This window comes from Lupinus angustifolius, chromosome LG11, assembly GCF_001865875.1.
Source record: "Lupinus angustifolius cultivar Tanjil chromosome LG11, LupAngTanjil_v1.0, whole genome shotgun sequence".
NCBI classification, from domain to species: Eukaryota; Viridiplantae; Streptophyta; class Magnoliopsida; order Fabales; family Fabaceae; genus Lupinus; species Lupinus angustifolius.
Genome location: NC_032019.1, coordinates 3,268,320 through 3,291,888, shown reverse-complemented (window position 1 = coordinate 3,291,888; position 23,569 = coordinate 3,268,320). Strand labels below are relative to the sequence as shown.

The 23,569-nt window shown below is 32.2% G+C and overlaps 3 protein-coding genes and 1 pseudogene across 5 annotated transcripts; all 4 read right to left on the bottom strand.

Annotated features, from left to right (window-relative positions):
* Positions 8,500-9,529, bottom strand: LOC109360349. Of its 3 annotated transcripts, XM_019605164.1 has the most exons (3): positions 9,272-9,528; positions 8,759-9,091; positions 8,585-8,707 (listed from the first exon to the last, which is right to left on the bottom strand). In XM_019605164.1, exons 1-3 carry the CDS (start codon positions 9,394-9,396, stop codon positions 8,662-8,664), a joined length of 504 nt encoding a protein of 167 aa, XP_019460709.1. In that variant the 5' UTR covers positions 9,397-9,528; the 3' UTR covers positions 8,585-8,661. The 3 variants fall into 3 exon arrangements, with proteins under 3 accessions (XP_019460708.1, XP_019460709.1, XP_019460707.1); XM_019605163.1 differs by having other exon boundaries at positions 8,500-9,082; positions 9,272-9,529; XM_019605162.1 differs by having other exon boundaries at positions 8,585-9,091; positions 9,272-9,529.
* LOC109360347 lies at positions 11,525-13,265 on the bottom strand (annotated as a pseudogene).
* LOC109360350 (chaperone protein DnaJ-like) lies at positions 14,503-17,647 on the bottom strand. The gene is made up of 5 exons (XM_019605166.1): positions 17,387-17,647; positions 17,186-17,263; positions 17,003-17,078; positions 14,919-14,992; positions 14,503-14,814 (listed from the first exon to the last, which is right to left on the bottom strand). The coding sequence occupies exons 1-5, from the start codon at positions 17,492-17,494 to the stop codon at positions 14,743-14,745; spliced, it is 408 nt and encodes a 135-aa protein (XP_019460711.1). The 5' UTR covers positions 17,495-17,647; the 3' UTR covers positions 14,503-14,742.
* On the bottom strand, positions 18,413-23,184 carry LOC109360348. Its single transcript, XM_019605161.1, has 6 exons — positions 22,851-23,184; positions 21,653-21,743; positions 21,317-21,477; positions 19,324-19,351; positions 19,035-19,143; positions 18,413-18,707 (listed from the first exon to the last, which is right to left on the bottom strand). Exons 1-6 carry the CDS (start codon positions 23,064-23,066, stop codon positions 18,626-18,628), a joined length of 687 nt encoding a protein of 228 aa, XP_019460706.1. The 5' UTR covers positions 23,067-23,184; the 3' UTR covers positions 18,413-18,625.

Here is a 23,569-nt window from a genome sequence, read left to right as displayed (position 1 = left end):
CTCCATTATTTGAGCATTTTATCCTTTTCCCCCTTTTACAAGCTTCTGTACTTTATGTTACTCATCTTAGATTAGATCTTTCACTTATTAGTTGATTTTCATGTTATAGCAGTTTTTCCATCAGGGTAAATTATATTTTACACCTTAGGTTTAGTCCAAAAACACTTTGCCAAAACCAAAAGGATCTGCCAGATCTAATCTTAGATTCCTATAATCGACATTTATCGTAAAAAGAGCTAAAAGAATAAGATGATATCTTTAATAATACCAAAAAACAGTTTGTCCATTGGTTTTTAGGTTCAAGAATTCACCTGTTATACTTTGAACGGTTATGAAACTAGATGTTTTCATCATGGGTAACTCACTTTATTTTTATAAATTGGCTAAACTCTTCTATAGATACAGATATGCTTTTTGTATATGTACACTGATCATCAATTTGTATTTTTGCAGCTTCCCTTTTATTGAGAACAAGTATTAAAGATAAATATCTTATACAACTATATCATAACAGTAATACAATTTTCCCATATTCTCTTAAAATAGGGTTTACAAAAATCCTTATTAACCTGAACACTTAAAAATAGCACTGAGCAATAAAAGGGACATAATGGCTCTCAGACTTTTGAAAAACCTAGATTTCTACTACATCCTAATAATATTGCTGAAATTATGGGAATCTTACATAGAATCTTATACTCTTTCCAGAGAGATTACAGCTCATGCTTTCCTCCTAAACCAATGAATCTAATCCATTAATTGTTAGTCACCTGGTAGAGTAGGTCACATTGTGTCTCAAAACGCTTATAATAAGTTATTATACATACCCTAGTAACAGACAAGGACAACCTTAACTTGTCATGCAACAACATATCATTAACTTATTAGGAAAAAAATTAATCAAGAATATCGCCCAAAAATAATTATAAATTATAAGTATCAACAGATATATTGTTAAAAAGTAACACAAACGTAATAACTTCTCTCAAATGAATATAAACACTCAAGATAAATAATCATTTATAAACAAAATGAACCTAAATCCAGTTTATAAAAAAAATGATTAGTAGTTCATAAGTGGAAAAAATGCAAGGAGATTAGTTTGGTAATGTTGCAAAGCATAAGGAAGTAGATTGTCAAAGTTGAAAGCACAGGTGGCAAATTGTAATTTACCGTTTCCATCATGATCAGATAGAAGATTGTGGAATAGTGCCAACATTTTGAGCTTTTTATACATAGATTAGTTTTCTTACCCAAACTATCAATGTCACAGTATATCGTTAACTTCCCCCATCATTATTATATTATAATCCTCCGTGTCATACTGTTTATGAAGATTGATTTAGTTTTTGTGTTAAAGGGTAAAAAATCATTTTAATTTGATAGCGTGTATTGAATAAAGTTTTAATTTTTTGATGGGAGATTATTTTTTCTTGAACCCATCATTATCAATTTATCATCAGTTAAAAGATAATAGAGTTTTTCATACTATTTCACACCAGCTTAGGATTTGAACATAAAAAACAACAACAAAAACGCATAATAATATAGACCATGTAACCCTTTTGATATAACTGGACCACAACTTTCAAAGTTTATCATCAATTTGTGTTGGTCAAGTTCAAAAATGTGAAGTCAAGGCATAGTTTCTGCTTTCTACTCATACGAGATTGATTTCACAAAAAAGTCATTTCCTTTTAAAAATATTTTGTATAACTATTTTCTTCTAACCTTGTATCTACACAAGTGGCAGAACTACTCAAACACACACATTATCTCTCAAATAACTTTTATTTAAGAATCAATAATAATTAAATATGAATATATACATTTTTTTTCTCATATAAAATTACACTTATACTACTCATTGATCATATTTTAATACGACATTGAATACAATTTGCACCCCTTATTCTCGGATCTTCACGCTCCTCTTTGCCTGTTGTACATCTCAATGGACCTCACCATTCAGATGATTGGATCTACCTTCATACACGCGCACGCCCTTTCATAACCAATAATGTATCCTTTCTATTATACATATATTTATTCAGCGACAATCTAAGCTGTCCTTGTTGGCTCACTGCATTATCTCATATTAAGAAATTATATCCGTAAATAATCAAATGATTTAAGAGAAAAATATATATGCATGTATGAGTTTTATACACTTTTATTTTATTATCATCATTGATTTTTAATTATTATTGACTTTTCAGAAAAAGTAATACAAATGAATAGTAAATAATAAAATACATATGTATAAATATTTACGCTGTCAGTATATACATTTACATTCAATATTTATAGTTTCAATTATACCCTTTTAAGTGTTTATGATGGGTTCTAAGATAACAAAATCCTAAATTTTGGTAGACAAACATTTTTTTTCGTCATACTTCTGAGGTACATAAACAAGGACGAGAGAAAGGTTTGAGAATTGTCTTATTATAAAAGTAAATATTTATCATTAAATTATTTATGTTGAGTTAAGATTAGAGTTGAATCCATTTAATGAAGTGTGTATGTGTCTACATGCATATCAATTATAAAAAAAAAAGAATGACAGAACTCCTGGATATGACATGCAAGGAAGTAAGATGCTAAGACGTAAATGTAGTGTATGGGAGAAGCCTCGAATCATATCTTAAATTAATAAAAACATGTCAGGTTAATTAAAAATTTATTATTATTTTTTATTTTTACTTCAATATAATTAATCTGAAACATAATATATGACATAATTTAGGACAATAAATCTTTATACAACCCATTTGGAGTGAAAACTGTTAAATAAGACCATGTTCTGCAGGAAAAGATAGCTAGCCAGGTCTAGTTTCAACCCACCAATTACTACTGGTCTATTACTGGTAACTCAACCACACAAAAAAAACAAAAGATCAACTCTTCTTAAAGCAAAAATTTCATTATCATGTCTATTGAATTGCTTAGCATACACATTTTTCTAATGGGTCCATTTTTGTGTCTTTATGCACCTGCCATTTAAAAGATAATATTTTGAAAAGTGGTTTTTCATTTAGCAATTCCATAATCATATGCATCTAGACAAGGACATTATATAAATAAAACAAATATACATGTAATTAGCATAACTTCTTGAAGGGAATTTAAGAAAGGAGTTGTTTTACAAAAGGGTTTTGCATGCATATATAAGAAGTTAATCGACAATTATCCCATCTTTTTTTTGACAATTATATAACTTGACATCTAACAATTGCATATGCCAGTTTATAGAATGTGATTGAGAACTGTTTGTTGAGTCTTTATTATCTGAATTTTGCACATTTGGTTTATATGCAAATAAGTTTAATCAATTGAGCTTATGTTTGAATATGTTTTGATTAAATTTTAAAAATAGTGGTCAAATATGAATATTGTTTAAGAGACTCCAAACCTGCATTTTGAACAATTCAAGCATGTTTTCGAACATCACATTAATTTAGGTGCCTTCCTTTATCCTTAATTACATGTATTTATATTAGCACATGTAATTGAGATAAGGTTATTCACAAACGCTTCATAATTTGTCAAACATATTAACATTACGGGGAAAGGAACAAACTGAAGAGAGAAGAGGCCGAAGGACTCTGGGTCCAAAGACAAAGGAAATTGAGATTCTCTCATGACGTTTATGGCTTCAAATAATATTTATTGTATCAAAATGTCATTTCCTTTTTTCAATCAAGCAATTTCTTGTGTATGGAATAAGATGGTCTAATGATTAAGGTGAAAGGATGTAAGGAATAAAGTGAATGAAATTATGAGTTTGAGCCTCATTTATAGCAAATTTAAAAAATAAAAAAAAATGGTTATAAGGTGGTTTCATGGTTAGAGCAATCACAGTAGTTGTTCTTAACAGAATAAGAACATTTTTACTTTGTTCTCTACTGTGTCATTCTTATTTCATGACTTTTGTTCTTAAATAAAAACATTTTTTTGTTATTCTTAACAAAAAGGAAAGTGATGAGATATGTAGATGTTTGACAAAAAGTAGATATTATGATACTCAAATAAGAATAAGAATGATGTTTGTTATTGAAGATGTTCTTAGTAGTGTAGAGGAGATTAAGAATTCAAGTATCACACACAACAAATACTAACATAATAATATTTTCAGATAAAAAGGCACAAAACTTGAATTATTTCTCTTTCTGTAATGGTATATTATTTTAGAAAATTAACATATAAGTATTTTTTTTAGAAATTATGAAGATAACATGTGACACTCAAAAACCAGTACAACCTTGTGACACACATGACCATTGTATTTGTATGTTGATTTTATTGAAAAATGTATTATTTTCAATTTATTACCTTACAAATTTTGGACTCAAATGGGCCACCGACCTAAGACAGACCTACAAATTAAAGCATTGCTGTCTTAGAGCAAAACCTCTTGCTCCTAGGTCTCGGCCTGACACTATAATGTACTGTTTGCTATGTAATATGTGTCCTTTTTAGTTTGTTATAATATATAGTTTCTTCATGAACAAAGCCCAAGTGAAGTCCTAATCGTTGCAATTCATGTTTTTTATGATAAATGCAAGGGTGTACATCAAATAAAAAAAATAAGAAAATTAATATTGGAAATTAAGTTCAACATTTATAAAAACATAATTTCTCAAAATAAGATTTCATTCTTTCTTCCTTAAACGATACCCATGAGAAGTTAAGATTCCCATGTTTTTAAAATTTGATGTACCAAAATAATACAACATTATCCAAACCTAGCATTTAAATTCTTGGTTTTTTTCGTTGAAAGAGTGTGGTGAGAACACTACTTGACATTCTCTTAATTAAAGGAACCTAACAGAATCAAGAAGTCGATAAAGGGACTTGTCCTTTGGTTGTGGGGCTGAAGCTTTTAAAGTATGGTGAAAACGATGTAGGTTGGGCCATTGCAACATTAAAAAAATTATGTACTATCGTATGTCATATATGTGACTGTTCATCATCCGTTTCTGCATTGGGTCCTTCTCATTTGATTTGTTTATAAGGACAAGACAAGGTGAACGCCGATAGATAGTAGACCTTAACCAAATTTAAATTTATAAAGAAAAAAATTGAATACTCGAGTTAGTTTTTAAACATTTATTTAGGAATTGAATTTTGGAGGAGAATGAAGAGAAAATGAGATGATTAAGAGTAATGAAATACATTTAAAGACTTTGAAGTCTTTTTTTTCTCTTTATTCTCGTATAAAACTCAATTCGCAAACTGACCTTGTAAACTCACTAGCCATTGAATTAGGCATACCTAGTAATAATGTGGCATAGAGATTTATTTTTAATTTATGGTTCCATCCCCATCAATGGATTAGGGTCATGTAGTGCAGAGGGTGAAGCTCGTATGTGAGCTTTGGAAAGGCAAAAGAAAAGACAATTTAAGTAAGCCTCTTATTGTGAGTTTAGATCATGAGAACATCGTTATTTTACAACGTGTATACTCTTTTTGTTACTTAAAATTTATTATAATATTTTCATATAAAAGTTGTAAAATTTACTATTATTAATAATAAATGTTTCATATAAAAGTTGTAAAATTTCTTATAAAGGATGATACAATATCTTGTAATAACTAATAAGTTGGCGAGGACTGAAGGAGTTTCAACGATGACCGAGATGATCCGTCCCAAAAAGTTAATATTCTCATATCTCTATCAAATTGTATTCCATAAAATAATATAAAATATTGATTTATTTTTTTATAATTTTTTTTCTAATTAAATAATGTATTTTGATTGATTTGAAACATTATTAAATATACCAATAAGAACATGTGATCTCCATCATTGAAGAACTTACTCTCACTTTGAACAACTGGAGAGTAAAATATAATAAAGGTCATTTAAAGTAGATCTTTGACGAAGCAGTTGCAAAGTCCTAACAATGGAAAAACATTAAAAGCATCCACTAGAGTTTGGCACATGTAGGCCTGTATTTTTATAACAGACATCATTTATGTCAAAATTATTTTATCTTTTTATTCTCAACCAATCAAATATTACGACATGCAATGATATTAATTTAAAAAATAAATATTTATTAAAATTCTATTAGTGATAATAAATTAAACATAGGAGAATGATATAAAATAACTCAATTCATAATTTGGTTGTTGTGACTTGTGAGGGCCTAATTCGTTTGTCATGTTAGTACAGCAATCAATTTCAGACAAGATTGGTGTTGGAGGTTATATTCAATTCACATATTCTCTCCTACAATAAAAAAAAGAGAAACAAATGTAATTGTTTATTGTATAATTTTTTATACATTATCAATATATTATTTATCATTCAATTTTAATTATTATTATATGTTCAATAAAAATGATACAAATAAATAATATATTTACTATATATAAATATTTAAATGATAGTTCATAGATATTAGGATAAAAAACTAATGTTTGGGAAAGGGTTTGAGGGACTGTATCTGCCTACTTCTCCATCAAGCACACATAATTATAATTTTATAGAAAAATTATCTTAATATAAGGGTGAGTATGTGTTAGGTTAAATCGATCCTAGACTTAAAGCTAATTCGTTCATAAATATTGATTGAGTCAGCCTTTAAATAAGAATTTAGGGTCGATTTAATATAATGCATATTCATTTTAAATAAAGGATTCTCAATATCATTTATTATTATAGACATACAATTTGACATATAAAATGATATATGCATATATATTATTAATCATGTACATGTGATGAAAAATTAGAGAATCAACGATACTTTCGACCAAAAATGTGTTACTACTCTATATACATTTGACTAAAGACACATACAAGCATAATAAGTGAGTGACCATAAGATAGATCGGGTTAAGTCATGTTTAGTCATTACCTGACCCTACATATTAACGAAGTCTAATTTTTGAACCGAACCTCACACTACATATTGACGATGTCTAATTTTTGAACTTGAACCTGACCCTAGCCTCGATGAGACCGGATCATATTCGGGCTCGATCATAATTGGACCCTATCGAGTAAGCGGGTAGGGCGATTCCTTCTCACCCCTACTTATGATGTTTCCTACTCAAACTTTTTTACATTTCATACAAAATATCATACGAGAAACTATCTACAATATCAATTTCATAAAACATTTTAATCCACAATATTAATGAGAAAGTGTTCGGGTAGAAAACCCAAGGAAGAATTAACTTCATAATTTTTAATAATCCAGAAACAAAGCCAAACACCACCTAAATAGTACTTGCATTACAAGGCTTTTTGCCTACTACTAAAACCAATTGGTTAAAAACTGGAATAATAAAACTAATAAAAGTTGTTGTTTCCCTTCATTTCAAAATATAATCTTCGGATTTTGATTGAGGGATTAATGTTTTTTTGGGCTTGTCTACAGCAATGGTTATATTATTGGACCCAGGGCCCAACACTCTTTACATGCATTGCTAACCTTTTTTGTTCGTTCTTTTTGTTGTTGATAAACTACATGTTTTATGAAGCACAATGGATTGATGGAATGCTAACCCGTAAATTAAATCAAATCTCAGCAATGACTATTAGGAAATGATTTTATTCAATTTACTAAACGGATAATATAATCTTTTCCCTTTTATGTTATACAACCATTCACTATTCATTCATTCCTCTGAGCGGCTTACAGTAACATATTTATTCAAAGCTGGCTGAAAAAGAATTATGCAGGTAGATGCATGTTGCAAACTCAAAATTTGTGCCCGTAGTAAAATCGAGTATTTCTCAAAAAACATTAAGGTGTTTATTTCCTTTTAGCCTTATTTTGTCTGGCCTAAATATTTTAACGACAATACTTTTGGAGATGAGATTCACTTCCTCCAAGAGTAAAATTTTTAATTTTAGTCTACATCTTACCCATCAATTTGATTTAAATCCATTTACTTTTGTTTGGAAAGCTCATATACATGAGATAAGAATGGCCAACCGTTAATCTAGCCACAATAGCATTGTTTTTCTTCTTTAATTTGCATATATAGCATTATTTCCGACCTTGCAAATAAATGAGAAACATTCATAAGGACGTGGAATTATCCTTGAAAATTACTATGCATTGACAACACACTATATATATAGATTAGAAGCTGCAAGCGCTTTATTATAATTGATTTTAAATATTATATGCATAGGATAATAATATAGCCGGAAATGTGTTTGCAGAATTGAGAAATTAAAAGCAAGAAGAATGAAGTATAGAGAAGTTTGTGAGTGATTAGCTTGAGAGAAAAAAATTAGTGTCTTTGTATAAAGTTTTCTCATTGTTTTCAACAACTAAGATACTCAATTCTAGGCTTCTAGCCATATTATCAATACATCTATTGGAAATAGTGGACATGCCTATAATTACTACTCGTGTAATAATTATTATAATTTGTTAATAATGAACTCTTCTTGTAGGAGTTATTAATTCTACTATAATAAAATTTTGTCTGATTAGAAAACACATTATTTCAGCCTATATTTTCTATCTCTTCTAACAAAAAATGAAGCATGGCAAGTAAATTGTGATTCTAAATATTTTTAGCTCCTTCATTCACATGTGTTCTATAATAGAACTAAAACCAAACCCTTTGTCTTTGTTATATCTTCATCCATCACTTACTTACAAAATCTCGCATCTTTCTAAACAAAGCTTAACTTGAAACCTCATCCAAAAGCTTGTACCTTCTCACCTTATTCCTAAAAACCTGTTTTGGGGTACCAACACTTGTGTTTGTGATATCTTCTGACTTAGTTCTTCTCAGCCTTTCTTCCAAAGCACCATTGGTGATAACCCTCTTGCGTGTTGAAATCAAAACTGGTTGAGATGATGGTGATTTTGCCTCTGGTGACTTATGTAATTTCTTGATTGGTTTCTTTTGAAGTTGGAGCTGAAGAGCACTAGTACTCCCTCTTAATCCCTTCCTCATCTTCTTGTTCTCATCATAAGGGCTATTATTGTTGTTGTTCCTATATGGTGATGAAGAATTTGAAGAGTTTGGTGACTTCTCTGATTCCTTCTGACTCAAACACCAATTGCAGGTTTCTAATGAATCCAATTTAGGGTAGATATTACTGCAGTATCTGCCAATATTAGACAATCAAAGGTTAAAAATATACAAATTAAGAAGCCAACCCAACAACATATGAACACGGCATATTCTTAATTTTGTCTTGTATGTTAAAATACTAAGCTGAAAATGATAAAAGCAATTACTCATGTAGTGTAAAAAATGAGAAAAGGGAAGGTGTAGTTTTTGATACCTGTGTTGAGATCTGAATTGACAGAGTTTGCATTGAAAAAGGTGATCAGAAAAGCCAGGATCTCCACACATGCAACAACACTCAGTGCTGGATTGTCTTGGAGCGTTGGTTTCTTTGCTTGTCATATTTTTATGTATGTGTTTCTCATAGAGAAGAGGATTATATTTGATAATTGATGAATAAATATAGGCCAATGGTCACACGAGATGAGAAAAAAGAGACAGACAAATGACAAAAACCAAGTACCAAAACGTAAGATTTATAAGAATTAGATATGTCGTGCAATATTGTGTAAATGAAAATATATTATTTTAATTAAAGAATTAAATTTTTATTATTATTGTTGTTTTGTTTTACTATATTGATTTATGGATAATATATCAATATACGAACTATAATATGGACAACAAATTTCAGTTCATGATATTTTTAATTGAGTATCCTACTTATTATATTTTGTATATACATATAAGTGTGACACCAATATTAAAAAACAATATTTTCAACTCTTAATATATGTTATTTTGTACTGCAGTATTTTAACTTGAATTTTAAATAGTAGTCTTAGAATATATATGCATTAGACCCATCCCAGAATTTAATGATCCAGAAAAAATGATAGACGACAAAAATGTGTAAGAGTAGGTATTATATCTTGTCATGGTCATGGCCTACTACATAGGCTTTTAAGAGAATAGTTCAGACTTCTAAATTCTAATGCCAAAATGGAACCTTGGTTAGACCCAAAAAAAGCTAAGGTTAATTAAGAAGATCCTTTATCTGTGACATGGAAACGTGGCTTCTATTGAATGATTTGGTTACAACTACCATAAGTGGAGTAATCTAGTTTATGAGGATTGATAATTATGGTGGTGAGATCACTACGGTCCATTTGGCACAGTAACAACTAGTAAAATGGTAAATGCTTGTAGCAATGAGGAGAAAAGTTAGCCCCATCATTTGTAAAAGAAACATATCCAATCTCAGATACATCTGCATTTAGATTACAGTTATTCATACAAGTCTCATTCATTTCTCCACTTTTGTCTTCCATTTTGTTCTTGTTACCTTTTTAAGACTTTAATTGGGAGGTTTTGGTTTATATTATTAGAACATGAAATCATAACACCCAGCTTTGCGCAGCTACAAGTACATAACTATATCATTACAATTAAGCATAACTCAAAAGGGGCTTATTAACATTGAGCACAAATCGTATCACTCCACTTTTTAAGGCTTTATTATTGCAGTAGGTAAAGACCTATGATTCTAAAAATGGTCATTGCTAATTTGCTATTACAAATTAGAACGCTCCCATAGCATTAAAAATTAGTGGCATGGAATATAGTAAGGTGCTTTTAGCCGACAATTTCACCTGGGGTGGATATATTAAAGAAGAATAATGCTATTAATTAAGACACTCTTATATTGTACAATCTTCAACACATTTCCTTAGGAAAAATATTAGCTAGCACATCTTTTTAATACTTTGGACCGCCACAAGTCTGAGTCATACGGTTGTTTACTCAACCCCACGTTGTACTTTGTTTAATGGTTGCGTGAGTAGTGTGCTATAACTTACAAAAGTGTGCCATTAAAACTATACTTAGTAAATTAAGTTGTCAGGATCAGGAAGCACACAAATGCTTATTTTTTTGAAGTCAAAGTCAGAAGATCTGCATTGCCTCTGATCTGGTAGCTAATGGGACTGATATTTTGTTGTGTTCTACAGTCAATATTTTTTGTTCTCTCTCGAAATTACATTACCTCTAGTAAATATAATGAAATACACTTATGAGATGATTCTCAAACCTTTTCTTTCCTTTCTTTTCCCTCCAAAATTAACCCTTATTCATTATCAGATCACTATCTTAGAAATGACATAAATGGCTGTTCAGAGCTTCAGACTAACACTTCTTGTTCTGTCCAGGAAAGACATTTTTTATACTGCTATGTAAGGCGCAATTTATTTCTCATAGTGACCTATTAGTAAAAAGAAAAAATACTACTGAGACAGTTCCATTTTATAATGTACATGTGAACTAAAAAAATAGTTGTTGAGTAGAAGGAAACTCAATCAGAAAAATGTAGAAAAGATATAGATCATACTTTTCACACAGAAGAAGCTGTACAATAGATCATATTTTCTCATTATCATTATCGCACTCTTTTAAGTCCTATTACTTGCTGAAATTTGATTGACTCAAAATAGGGAGACATAATTTTTTGGTGCAGAGGATCTTCATCCAACAATAATAGCGGTAAACATACTAACATTGAACACAAATATAAGTGTTTCTCACATACCAAGTTTACATTGCTTTACCATCATGTGGAAAAAGGCAAACCCATAAAGGATTGAACATGACAAAGATACAAAAAGATGAACTGAGGGTGGGGCCCATACCAGCAAAGAGGCGTGCACTATCATTTTTGAAACAGCAACTAGTCTTCTCATTCAAAACTAACAGCTCATATACCATTCCACTTCTGAGTGTTACTTTCTCTAACCCCTAAGACATGGATCAATGATATTTCACATTTCCTTTATTGCTCCATAATATGCTGAATGATCTCTTCCTCTTTCTTTATACACAACACAAAAATCACACATGCAAGGCCTTAAAGTGTTGAGTTCAACACTTCAATATTATTATATTGAGATTCACACTTCACATTTACTTTGCTGAATTCTTTGGATTTTGAACCTTCTCATAAAATGTGAAAGCACCCTAATAAAAGTGAATTCCTTGCACACTACTTCACCTTCTTTATTTTCTCAAACCAGTACTAAAATATAAGGGACTTCATAAGTGATGGCCTGATAGTTATCAAGTAATAACACAGCTGGCTTAGAAAGCATCAATTCCAAGAGCTTTAGCCTTAAGTTTCAAGGATTTCAAGCAATGTATGGCTTAATCAATAAGCTCAATTAGGTCCTTGTCCTTCCCACCAGGAATCATGCTCTGTAGAATGCTTAGAACATCTTGTATCTTATCCTTTTTCATCTTCTTATTGATTGACAAGGAACTCATTTCATCCAATCCTTGAATATTGTTGCCACTAGAACATCTTGATTCCACATCATCATCATCTCCTATGTCAAATGTTCTGTTCCAATTCTGAGAACCGGCAATGTCCATGAACTGAATGTCATGATCATCATAAGCACCATTGCTTAGTTTCCGCTTCTTTGATCTTCTGTCCGAGCTAGCGACTTCTTCTTTGGAGATTCTGCTACAGGGTTCTTGGTTATCATGAGTGGTCATGGTACTCGGCAATTGTCCTGTACTAGTAACCTCATCATCTTCAGTAGAATAACCATAATCATCGTTGTCCGAGTAAAGCATTGCATTGATTTCTTCCGTGTCTTCGTGCATCTCACTTCCAAAGTCAGTTCCCTGATTCTCATCAACTTTATCACTAAAATTTGGTCCAATACATGATTCAAATCTCTTCTTAAAGAATGTTCATACTCACTCAAATTGTTTGAACCATCAGTTTTGAATCCCAAGAAGCATGGCACTCAACATGATTCCCAAGCCTTGAACTATAAATGAAAGTTGTTTGATCAACCATTTGGTCAATTACCAAGAATTGCTTCTGTGGGAAACCTGATTCCCCATTGGGTCTTATTTCCTCTCCAAAACCTTTCACATGACCACCGGGGAGTTTTTACTCAGTAGTGAAGTTTGGAGCTGATGTGAATGCCTGTCGGAAGCGACTAGGACAATAGAACCATCCATGAGGCTCAGTAGAATGTCCAAACTGCAAGTGAGGAATGCAGAGGATGGATAAGGTGGCACGGTCACATTTCTTGTGCCAATATTGACAACAGAGTTTATGGCATTAGAAACACCATTTTGCTTCCCCATATCAAGGGGAGCATTAAAGGGACACGAATTGGGTGATTGCTGATCAAATTGCACTTGAGGCATCCAAGTACTACAATCTTCTCCCATTCAACCAGAAGTCCAGAACAAGCACTTGAAGATTTCACTCGTGTCACAGTTTGCATTATGGTGTTCAATAAAGCATCCCCGTATTCAATATTCAATGATCTTGTTCGAATAATAGCAATTTGTAGTTTTATGGTAGGTGGTGTAAATATACCTTGGACAAAGGTTATTTTTTTTACAAACGTTGGACTTAGTATCCTTTAAGATTGTAGTTTACTTTCTATATAAATTTAAGCTCAAATGCAAGCGCAGAAACATACAATGGCTCATAAATTTGGGAGAAGTAGAAGAATAGAAAGAAAAATTGCATGAACATGCAAAGAGAAGGAAGTGAAATGAGGTGATGGTACGGGTTAGAAGATACTGGAAAGAGATGGTATCTAATGTTTCACATAAATATCAATAATTTGTAGCTTGACCGTTCAAAGTTCAAACTAGAAATCATGTAGATTTAAATTAGGGACCTACCCTTCATCAAATTGTGTATCATAATTCATATCTTATACTTACCCCATCAGAGGGTAACTCTTCTGATTAACCAACGATGGCCTGACTTTAAGGTTTGAGGCTTCAGTGTAGAAAAGCTCAATAGGCATTGGTCCCGCCACATAGTGCCATTATACTTTTCTGAACGGGATATTATGTTGCATAAAATTTCATATCTCATGTCCCCCGACCAATCAGTATTTGCCAACAAGTCAAAAATAATACCACATTTTATTTTTATTTTATTAAAATAATATATTAAGTTCACATGTCAAAATATAAGTAGAACAAGACATGAAAGAGGATACCAAGTTGAGACGGGTGATGTGCCTAAAGTCCTAAACCATCAAAACACTCATCAATATGCGGTTGGCCATTGAAGGTTTTGCATGTATTTGATTTATTACTTATAATTTTCTTCTCTCCTAATTAACCATCTTATTTTGCACAGAAAAACTTGTTGCAAAAGATGTTATCTTATGTTTTAACCTTCTTATCGTGACCAGTGCAGTTAAAATGTCAAATAATATTAATTAAATAACTTAATATACTCTTATAGAATTAGACTCCTCTTCATTAATGAAAAATATACTAAAAAACTAAGAGACAATAACATTTATAACCTTCAATTTAAATAAATATTTTATTTTAGGATATCTTTAGAGTTCATCTTTCTGAAGATTTCCTAATTGGTTTCCTCAGTTGTACTTTCATTGTGCAATACAGAGTTTAATTTTGTTGAATATATAAAAAAAGTGAATCAAAATTTCCATTAACCAACAAAAGTGAAAGGTGAGAAGATATAACGACATGCATATGAAAGCAAGTAGAAGACGAAAATTTGCTGTTACAAGACGTAGATATCCAATTATTTTAACTTCTTTTATACAAAAAACATGAAACGAAGCTAGCCCTCTAGAACATCATAAGGTATATTCATCATCACTGAACATGGCATGCAGTGCCAGGTACTATAAAAAACTGTCCTACATGCACTGGAATGAAATCTGTGATGTTGGTTTGTATTTACCATATTGAATGTTTCATGCCGAGGCCATTGCATGTCAAGATAAGGCCCTTGTAACGGTTAAGATAATCCTGAAGCAAATAAAATTGGACATGTCAAAGAAAACAAAAATGAATCTTGTAAATAAAACATGCTTTGAAACATTATTCAAGTAAGAAGAAAAAATACTGCTTACAATGATATTGTAATCATAGACATAAAGCATCCCATTTTTATCATATTCTCTCCTTTTGACAGGATCAATCAAAACTGTCCAATAAGGCCAAAGATATGTTAGATTACCATAACTTGTCAGAAGTTCAAATGTCCACCTTATAGTAATGACTATTTTGTTGAGAGAAAATAATTAGGTAAGAGAGAAGAAAAATAGATCCTCTGCAGTGTGTTAAGACCTCAAGATTTTTAACAGTACATGGTAGGGGGAAACTAGACTACAACTGCAACATCAGAGTTATTTAACCAATACTCTATCCCCTCCTCTTCAATAGCGCTGTCTCCAGTCCCAGCCACAATCTATCTTCTAAAAACCTTTAAGGCTATGTTTGGGAGTCTTGTTTTGGAGGGGAAGGGATGACTTTGAACATGGTCTCCCTTGTTTAGAGTTGGGGGAAATAGAGGGAGATACTTTGAAGGTTTTAAGGAGCCCTCCAAAACCCTTCATGTGCTCATTTTCATGGTTCCCCCAATTTGAGGTTTTTTCTTAAGACAATGTATCAAAGTATCTAAATGCCTTTAGTAAAATTTTAAAATTACATTCTTGTCAATTTTCCATTGTTAATTAGATTTTTACAAGAAGAGTAAAACAATATTATTGTATTATCATTACTTTAATCTCCTCCTATATGAATTTCAAACTCCTAAACAGGAAGAGGTTTACCTTGATTTGCCTTCCTTCCCTTCCTTTCCTCCCCACTCTTTACCCTTTGATCCCAAAATTCCAACCACCTTAACTCCTAAATCGAAACTTATTGACTGCAATTGAATCCAAACTTTTCCTACCTATATATTGGTTCTCCTCAAAATTTCCTATCTCTGCACAGAAACAGCAACATATGTGACTATATAAGTTTCCAAAAATCTTCAGCCTTCACAGTTTCGGAATTGTTTTTTTTCATTGTTTAGTTGAGGTCTAGAACCTAAATTAACTCAAATCTCCTCACTTTTATCCCATCGCTATTAGCATCTGTAATCCTTTGATTACTCCTGTCTGTTGCATGGTATTATGGCAACTTGGCAAGTTCATAGATGGAGAAGATAATAAATCAGTGACTAATTATTATCCATATGAAACTGGTCAGGTGCCCATCCCTTTCCCTAATCTCTACTATATGTTTATATTAGAGTAAATTACACTGACACCCCCTGAGTTTTAGTGAAATTACACAAACCACCCCTCACTTTTCTACAGCTACACAAACCTCCCATAGTTTTTATCCTTTCATTACACTGACCACCCCTGCATAAGAAATAAGTCTAATCTTTTAAACAAAAAATGTGATAAACGCAATTAAGTTAAACAAACATGATATATTGTGGAGACAAGTCCAAATAATATATGAGTCAATATTTTTTTATTATTTTTGGTTTGTTAAGAGCGATTTAAACAATATTTCTTAATTATATACAAATCAATGTATCTTTATTATTTTTTGTTACAAAATGCATCAACAATTCTAAAGAAATATTGTTTAAATCGTTCTTAACAAACAATGATCAGTGTAATGAAAGTATAAAGTGTAATTTTATTATTAAGCAAGACTTTATTTTCACCAAACAAGCCATACTTTTTGTTACTAGGAAGCACAAATACAAGAACAAGACCACATATACACAGAATACACCCAATTATAAAGATTATAAGGCATAGCATGGTTGTCATACAAGATATAAAATTACTATGAGTAACATAAAAGCACAAGTGTTAAATTAAACGAGAAGAATACTGTTCTAAAAGTTAGCATATGTGGATGTAATAAAATGCTAATGTTTATCTAATTGAAGCATTCTCATCTACAATTAGGTCATGAAATGTTTGTCCATTAACCACACATGACAACTATATTGAAGTATCCATGTTTCATACATTATATAATTTAGAGTTGTACATGTACAAGTAACCCCCATTGCACTAGATTTGTACAATTCCCATGAGAACAGGCAAAAATAACACTGAGAGAATCAGTATATACCTAAATTGTATAAGAACAATTAAATTGAACATAAAACCCTAACAATTGAGCATAATTTGAAAGGACTGACCTTGATAAGCCTCGTTGATATCTTGAAAGCGTGAGGTTGCGGAATCATGGCCTTTTTGTTTGTCAGGGTGCCATTTCTGCAACAAAATCCAGTGAGTTAGATTATTCCATTGTTATTATTATTATTATTATTCACAAAAAAATGAATCAGAAAACAGTAACAGATGTAGAAATAGAAAGAGACCAGAGCAAGACGAATGTAATTGGAGCGAATAGTATCATCAGTAGCATCATAATCCACTTCCAGTATTTTATAATAATCCTGCTACCCAATCAACCAAAACCAATAACAACAACAACAGAATAATATATTTAAAGAAAAAAAGAAAAGAAAAGTAATGTTGTGACTTGTGATAGTAGTAGTTTAGTTAAATAAGAAACACACCTTGGGTTTGGAGAGAGCAGAGAAGAGATCGAAATTGAGATAGGAGGAATCGTGGTCAGAGTCAGGTTGAGGGACAGAATCGTCAAATTCATCAAATTCCAACATCATGGTTAGGTCGGTGTTGAAGAAGATTTTGTTGTTGTTGTTGTGTTGTAGTAAATAGGAGGAATGGACACCTTCGTGCACGTTTCGATTGCGACGCTATCTGTGCGAAAATTCTAGATAAGTATCAGATATTGGTTCTATCTATAAATTAAATTAACAACGGTGGCAATAGGAAAATATGTGGTCTTGGAATAAATACATCAATGAAATTCCCCGTTTAGAATTTGGAATTAATCTTCAGTCAGATCAAATTTATTTAAGTCTATATTGTTCCTAATAGTTTTAACCAAGTTTTTTAGGTGTGTATAGAATTATGTTTTGTTAGTTATTTAAAAAATTGTATGCAAGGACTTGATTTTTTTTAGTATATTCAAGGATCCTTCTTATTCCTTCATTCCAAGGATAAGAATATTCACATTAATTGAACATTTGACTTTACGTCACTAGATTAACATGTTAGTATAGAAAGACTTGATTAAGTTATTATCAGATCATTCATTCACCGATAATGTTTCTTGTACCCATTGAAGCTTTATTGGTTCTATGTAAAAATGTAGTTGATGTAGCCATTTCTCTTTCCTCAACTCTATCCAGTCCAAATCTCTCCTGGTGGTTGGGATCTGAAATGATTCTGAACACACTCCATGCATAGGTAGACTCCTATATAATGTTTGATAATCATTTTTGTTAATATTTGATATTGAAGATTCCCGAGAACGAATTATTTTCCAAAAAGAAAAATAATACCCTTCACCAAAACCTAAGATGCCCACAGATATAAAAACACATTGTACCAAACGGACCCTAGATCACCTTTAGGGCCCGTGAAACATGAGACCAGAAAACAATTATTGTTTACTGCACATACCACAAATGTCCAAATGAGTAACCCAGATATACATATATAAATGGCAGGTTGGGTTGGGAGTGAAATAAGAGTTTGAATTGCAATCTGTAACATTTAATAGATATATTTACAAGATCAAACTACATTAAGATCAATTGATCAGTGGTTCAAAGAAATTGAATTTACATTAAACAGGGAGTAGAAAACCAAGCTGAACTGCATCACAATCCAAAGTACAACAGTTAAATATTACATCACAACTTTACTCTCCAAGCTGCAGGGGCAAATCAGAGTAGCTTCGATATAACTTGACATGAAGTAGTGAATGCTTTAGTCGCAGCCCTTACAATAACTGGGTTTTGGTATATCCTGTAAAGAATGAAAAGGGAAAGTAATCAATAAAAATGATACTACTATAGCTGAAAAGAGGGGATTGGTGGGAAGGGGGCACAATTAACTTCTCTGCCGTCATACTAAATGTAAAAGGTAATTCAAACAGGATTAAACTTGTAGTTGGGTATTACATCATACAGCATTAGTAGCCAATCCCATAGGCCAGCATACCACATACACATAATTAACACTGGTTAGAAATTTCTTGCATCAGCCATCAAGTTGATACATTAATCAATTCCTAAATATTTTAAGAGAAATGGAGGGTCAGGGCCTCAAGGAATGTTTGGTATAACCACTTACCCAATGGCTGTAGCCCCCCATGATGCAACATTATAAATAACTTTGCTCCCATCCCACGCCTTTTGAAGCTTTCCTTTTTTCTTGTTCATAGAAAATGTCTTGCTGAGTGCTAATAAAAATATACCAGAGGAAGTCAGAATTCCTTTCCCGCTCTTTGATCTAAGAACAATAATTTGTCTAAACTATAGTACCAAAAAAATAATATGGGAGGAAAAAGTAGCCAGAGTTTTTGTTTTGATGCATGGATAAGTAAAAAAAGATATAATGGGAAGGAAGCAATGAAACTCACCATCCTGGAGTTGATTAGGGGTCAAATCCTGGCAAAAGCAAAGCAATCAATGAGAGAGATAGAGAGAGATAGAGAGAGCATGTGCAAACTACATATAGAACAGAAACATCAAATAAAATATGTTCACTGCTATTGATCATAATAATAATATTTGACATTGTTCAGTGGCAGAGAAAAGAAAGAAAAACTTAAATATTTGATAAAAACGATTGCTAGGCTACAGAAGCATGGAAGAGATTCTATGTTTATACTAGAAAGCATGACCAATTCTTCAATGCATCAAACATAAAATGGTGCAGCAATGCAGCTTATATATTTATTTTTAGAATCTCTATACTAGAAAGCAAGACCACTTCTTCAATACGTGAAACAAAAAATGCTGCAGCAATGCACCTTATATTTAGAAATTACATCTTTATCCCCACCCCACAGGCCACAACACACCCAAACAACATTTGATTTTTTTTGTTCCCAAATTCCACGTTTATGTTATAAATACATTGCATTTACCAAAAAAATATTTGCAACAGACAAAGCCACAAAAATGATTTCCTTTCTAATTATTTTAAGTTGATTCTTCTGTCTGTTCCTTATCCTGTTTTCAGAGGTGCTGGAAAATGTGAACAGGCAGGACGATCAGTAACGTGTAGCTGGGTGAGGAGGCGAGGAGGGTAGGGCGTCCCTCCTCCCAGAATTTCAAGGATTCCGGTGGTGGTGGTGGTGAGGTGGAGGCTGGCTGGTGAACAATTGGCCAGAGTGAAGGTATTAAGAACAAAACTGTCATTTAGATTTTTATCCCATGCGTTCATTTTTTTATTAAATGAATTTGAATTCATGGTTTAAATTACTCGCTACATAGACGCACCATTTCAAGTTAGGTGAGTTGAAGAATTAATCAGAAAGCAAAGCATCCCTAGGGAACCACATTGTGGAAAAGAGCATAGGGTTGTGCAAGTTGAATGAGATAACTTCTTGGGCATAAGATGCACAAGACAAATCTAGCTCCACATCCCAAAAAAAATAATGGTAACATGATAGCCAGAGAGGAACATGAAGCATTATATATAAAGGGTAGCCCAGTGTACAAGGCTCCCACCTAGTGCGATCTAGGGAAAGTAGATGCACGTAACCTTACCCTCACAAATGAAGAGTCTCTTTCCAAGATTTGAACCCATGACCTTCAGGTCACAAGGAAAACATCTTTACTATTGCGCTGAAGCTCACCCTTAGAAAGCACTATATAATACACTAACAATATTCATTTGCAATGTTTCTCCTGATATTAAAATGTTTATAACAGCCACAAAGTGGAAAAAGACTTGTAGCGAAAATAAGCACTACAAACTCAAACTTCATTGTTATGTTCAATGAAGTAGTGGCAACATGAAATTGTGGCATACAGCTCTGTTCAGGAGACTCACATCCACACAAATGAATGAGTTCATTTATATGCAAACCAACCACAGCAAAGACATGGAGCTTTGTTGGCTATGAACATGCAGGAAATTTATAGTGCTATGGTAAATAAAACACTGTTTCAAAGTACAAAAGTAAGGGGGTGAGAATCATGGACGGTGATTCAAGAACATAAGGCATATAATACTCACCTCAATTTTACTACAGAAATATAATACATCTTCTATTTAATAAAAAATAGTAGCTTATAATGATCCCAAACAAAATTATGAAGAACCAATGAGAGAAAAACACTGTATAGCACCAAGAAGTCCTCATTGCTTAAATATCATGGCAACATACACACATATAAGACAACTTCACAACTGGTTGGGGAAGAACAATTTGCCACAACCCCTTAGGAAACACAAGATATTTTTCGCTATGTGGAATTTGCATCTCAGCTGAGTGTATAAGGTAGTTTTAAGTCAATATTTAGAATTTCATTTTTTTCCGAATTATTGCACAAGAATATTGTTCGGACTATATCATAATGAACCTTGCTTATTTCTGGGTATTAAATTCACAGGTGACATACCTTGGTCTGTTTAAGCGACAACAAATATGCAGCCATGAAGCAAGCAATTCCCTCCACTATATCTTCTTGTCTAACAAGGACATAATCTTCTTGGTCTGAGTCAACATCGCCACTTTCCCAAAGATCATTTTCGCTGACCAAATCCCAAGAGTTAACTTCTTCTGCCATAACACATGCATTTTTCTGTCATTAGCATTCTATAATTCAAATAATAAAGAGAAAGACTAACACACAGATAAGATTTTTCACCCTAATAATCAGAATGACATTAATCACTATGCAATACCAATATACCATAAGCATCAAGTTCAAAACAAAATTCATTTGGATGCATACCGGCTATATTCTGAGAAACTGATGCCTGGGCATACTCTAACTTTTCAAGGAAGTCCGGGCATTCAACTCTAGATTTGAGCAGATCACACAACTGCATTGGGGCAGAAATGAATATTTATTACCATTGAGCATGAAACATTGAAGATCTCCATTGCAACACATGAGAATGAATACACAACTAACTATTTGTCATACAGTTATAACACTAATTAATAATTGTATGCTATCTACAATAATATTTCACTAATATATGGAGAGGGCGTAAGATAAGGTGCCTAGAGAGATATTGTGGAAAACGCTAGAGAGAAAGGTGTTTGAATTGCCTACATTCGAGCAATAAATGATATGTGTGATGGAGTCAAAGACCAATTTGAGAACACAATATGGGGTCTCAGAAGATTCTTCACAACATGTGTGTTTGAATTGCCAATGAAGATTCTCTACATATATATATATGTGTGTGTGTGTGTGTATGTATATATATGTTTATATACATATAAATGATCAAACTGCAATTTCCGCCCGTTTATATACCAAGCTCAAATTAGACTTGTTTGGTTTATGAACCAAGTTTATTGTACGAAATAACATGTCAAGTTTAAAACGATGTCAAGCTGGTTCGGTTCATTGACAGACCTAAGGATAAACATAATAAAAAGTTAATTGAAGATACTTAAAACATAATGAAATCCCATCCCATTTAGTTTGTTAAGCCCGGGCTCAAACCCTAGACGTGTGCCTACCCCTTTCCCAATTCATTCTCCCCTCTATCCTCTGCACTTCCTTTACTAAGGCCTCTGATGATATCCCCTTGGACAATAATTTTTTCCCCTAACTAACAAATTAAAAACCCTAACCTCAACAATAGAAATCACTGGTTATAAAGCCAAATAGGGCCCATTCTACATCACACAAGTACCATTTGAGCATCTCATTATAAATATCAGCTATAAAACGACAAATACACTTGTAACTTGCAAGCTTCAATTACTTTCCTTCCCTGATTTTGGGTCTCAAACTCTCAATACAACGAAGTCATGATACAAGTAAATAACATAAACATAGATATTAATATTAGTAGTTAATATCAAATACAAAAACGAGCTGTGAACCGATAGCATTAAGAACAACATGAGTATTACAAAACTAATATAAAATTTCAAAATTGAATATTTAAATTGACTGATAAAATAATTACCTGATCGGCTTCTATATCAAGTGGACGTGGAACCTGATCAGGCTCGATAGTTTCACAATCAGAAACGTCTTTATTATCGGAAGCATTAATCAATTCAAGGGCTCTCTGGCACTGTTCCAACACCGTCTGAAGGGTTTTCCTCTTTACCCTAACCCGCTCCTTCTCCGAAATCTGGGTCCAGATTTCAGAGAACGGGTTAGAATCGGAGGCCTCCATTCGGGATTGAAAAGAAAACCCTAATTAATAATAGTGTGGTTGTGAAATTGATGTACATATATATGAGTTGATTTCGGAATTAGTAATTGGGAATTTGGAATTAGGAATTAGGAATTGGGAACCTAGAAGATAGAACGATGGGGTTTTTTGTTTTTATTATTATTGTTTACCGTTGACGGTGGACAACAGAATTATTGGTCTTTGCGGTCACGAAGACACGTGTGGTGTCATGTTTATATTGCTTATTAGCTTTTTTGCCTTTTAGTACATGCAACGCAATGTATTATTTATATATTTTAAGTTTTCATTATTTAATTGACTATTTTAATTATCATTTTTTATAATTAAAAAAAATGAACTTAAAAACATTTGAGTATTTACTGAGGTAGTAGTCTAGTCTGCTCACACTCTCATAACCATATATTATGCATATTCTTGTCAAATGACAGAGGATAATTTAAATATTTAGATGAAGTGTTCAATTTTATGATAAGATATATATT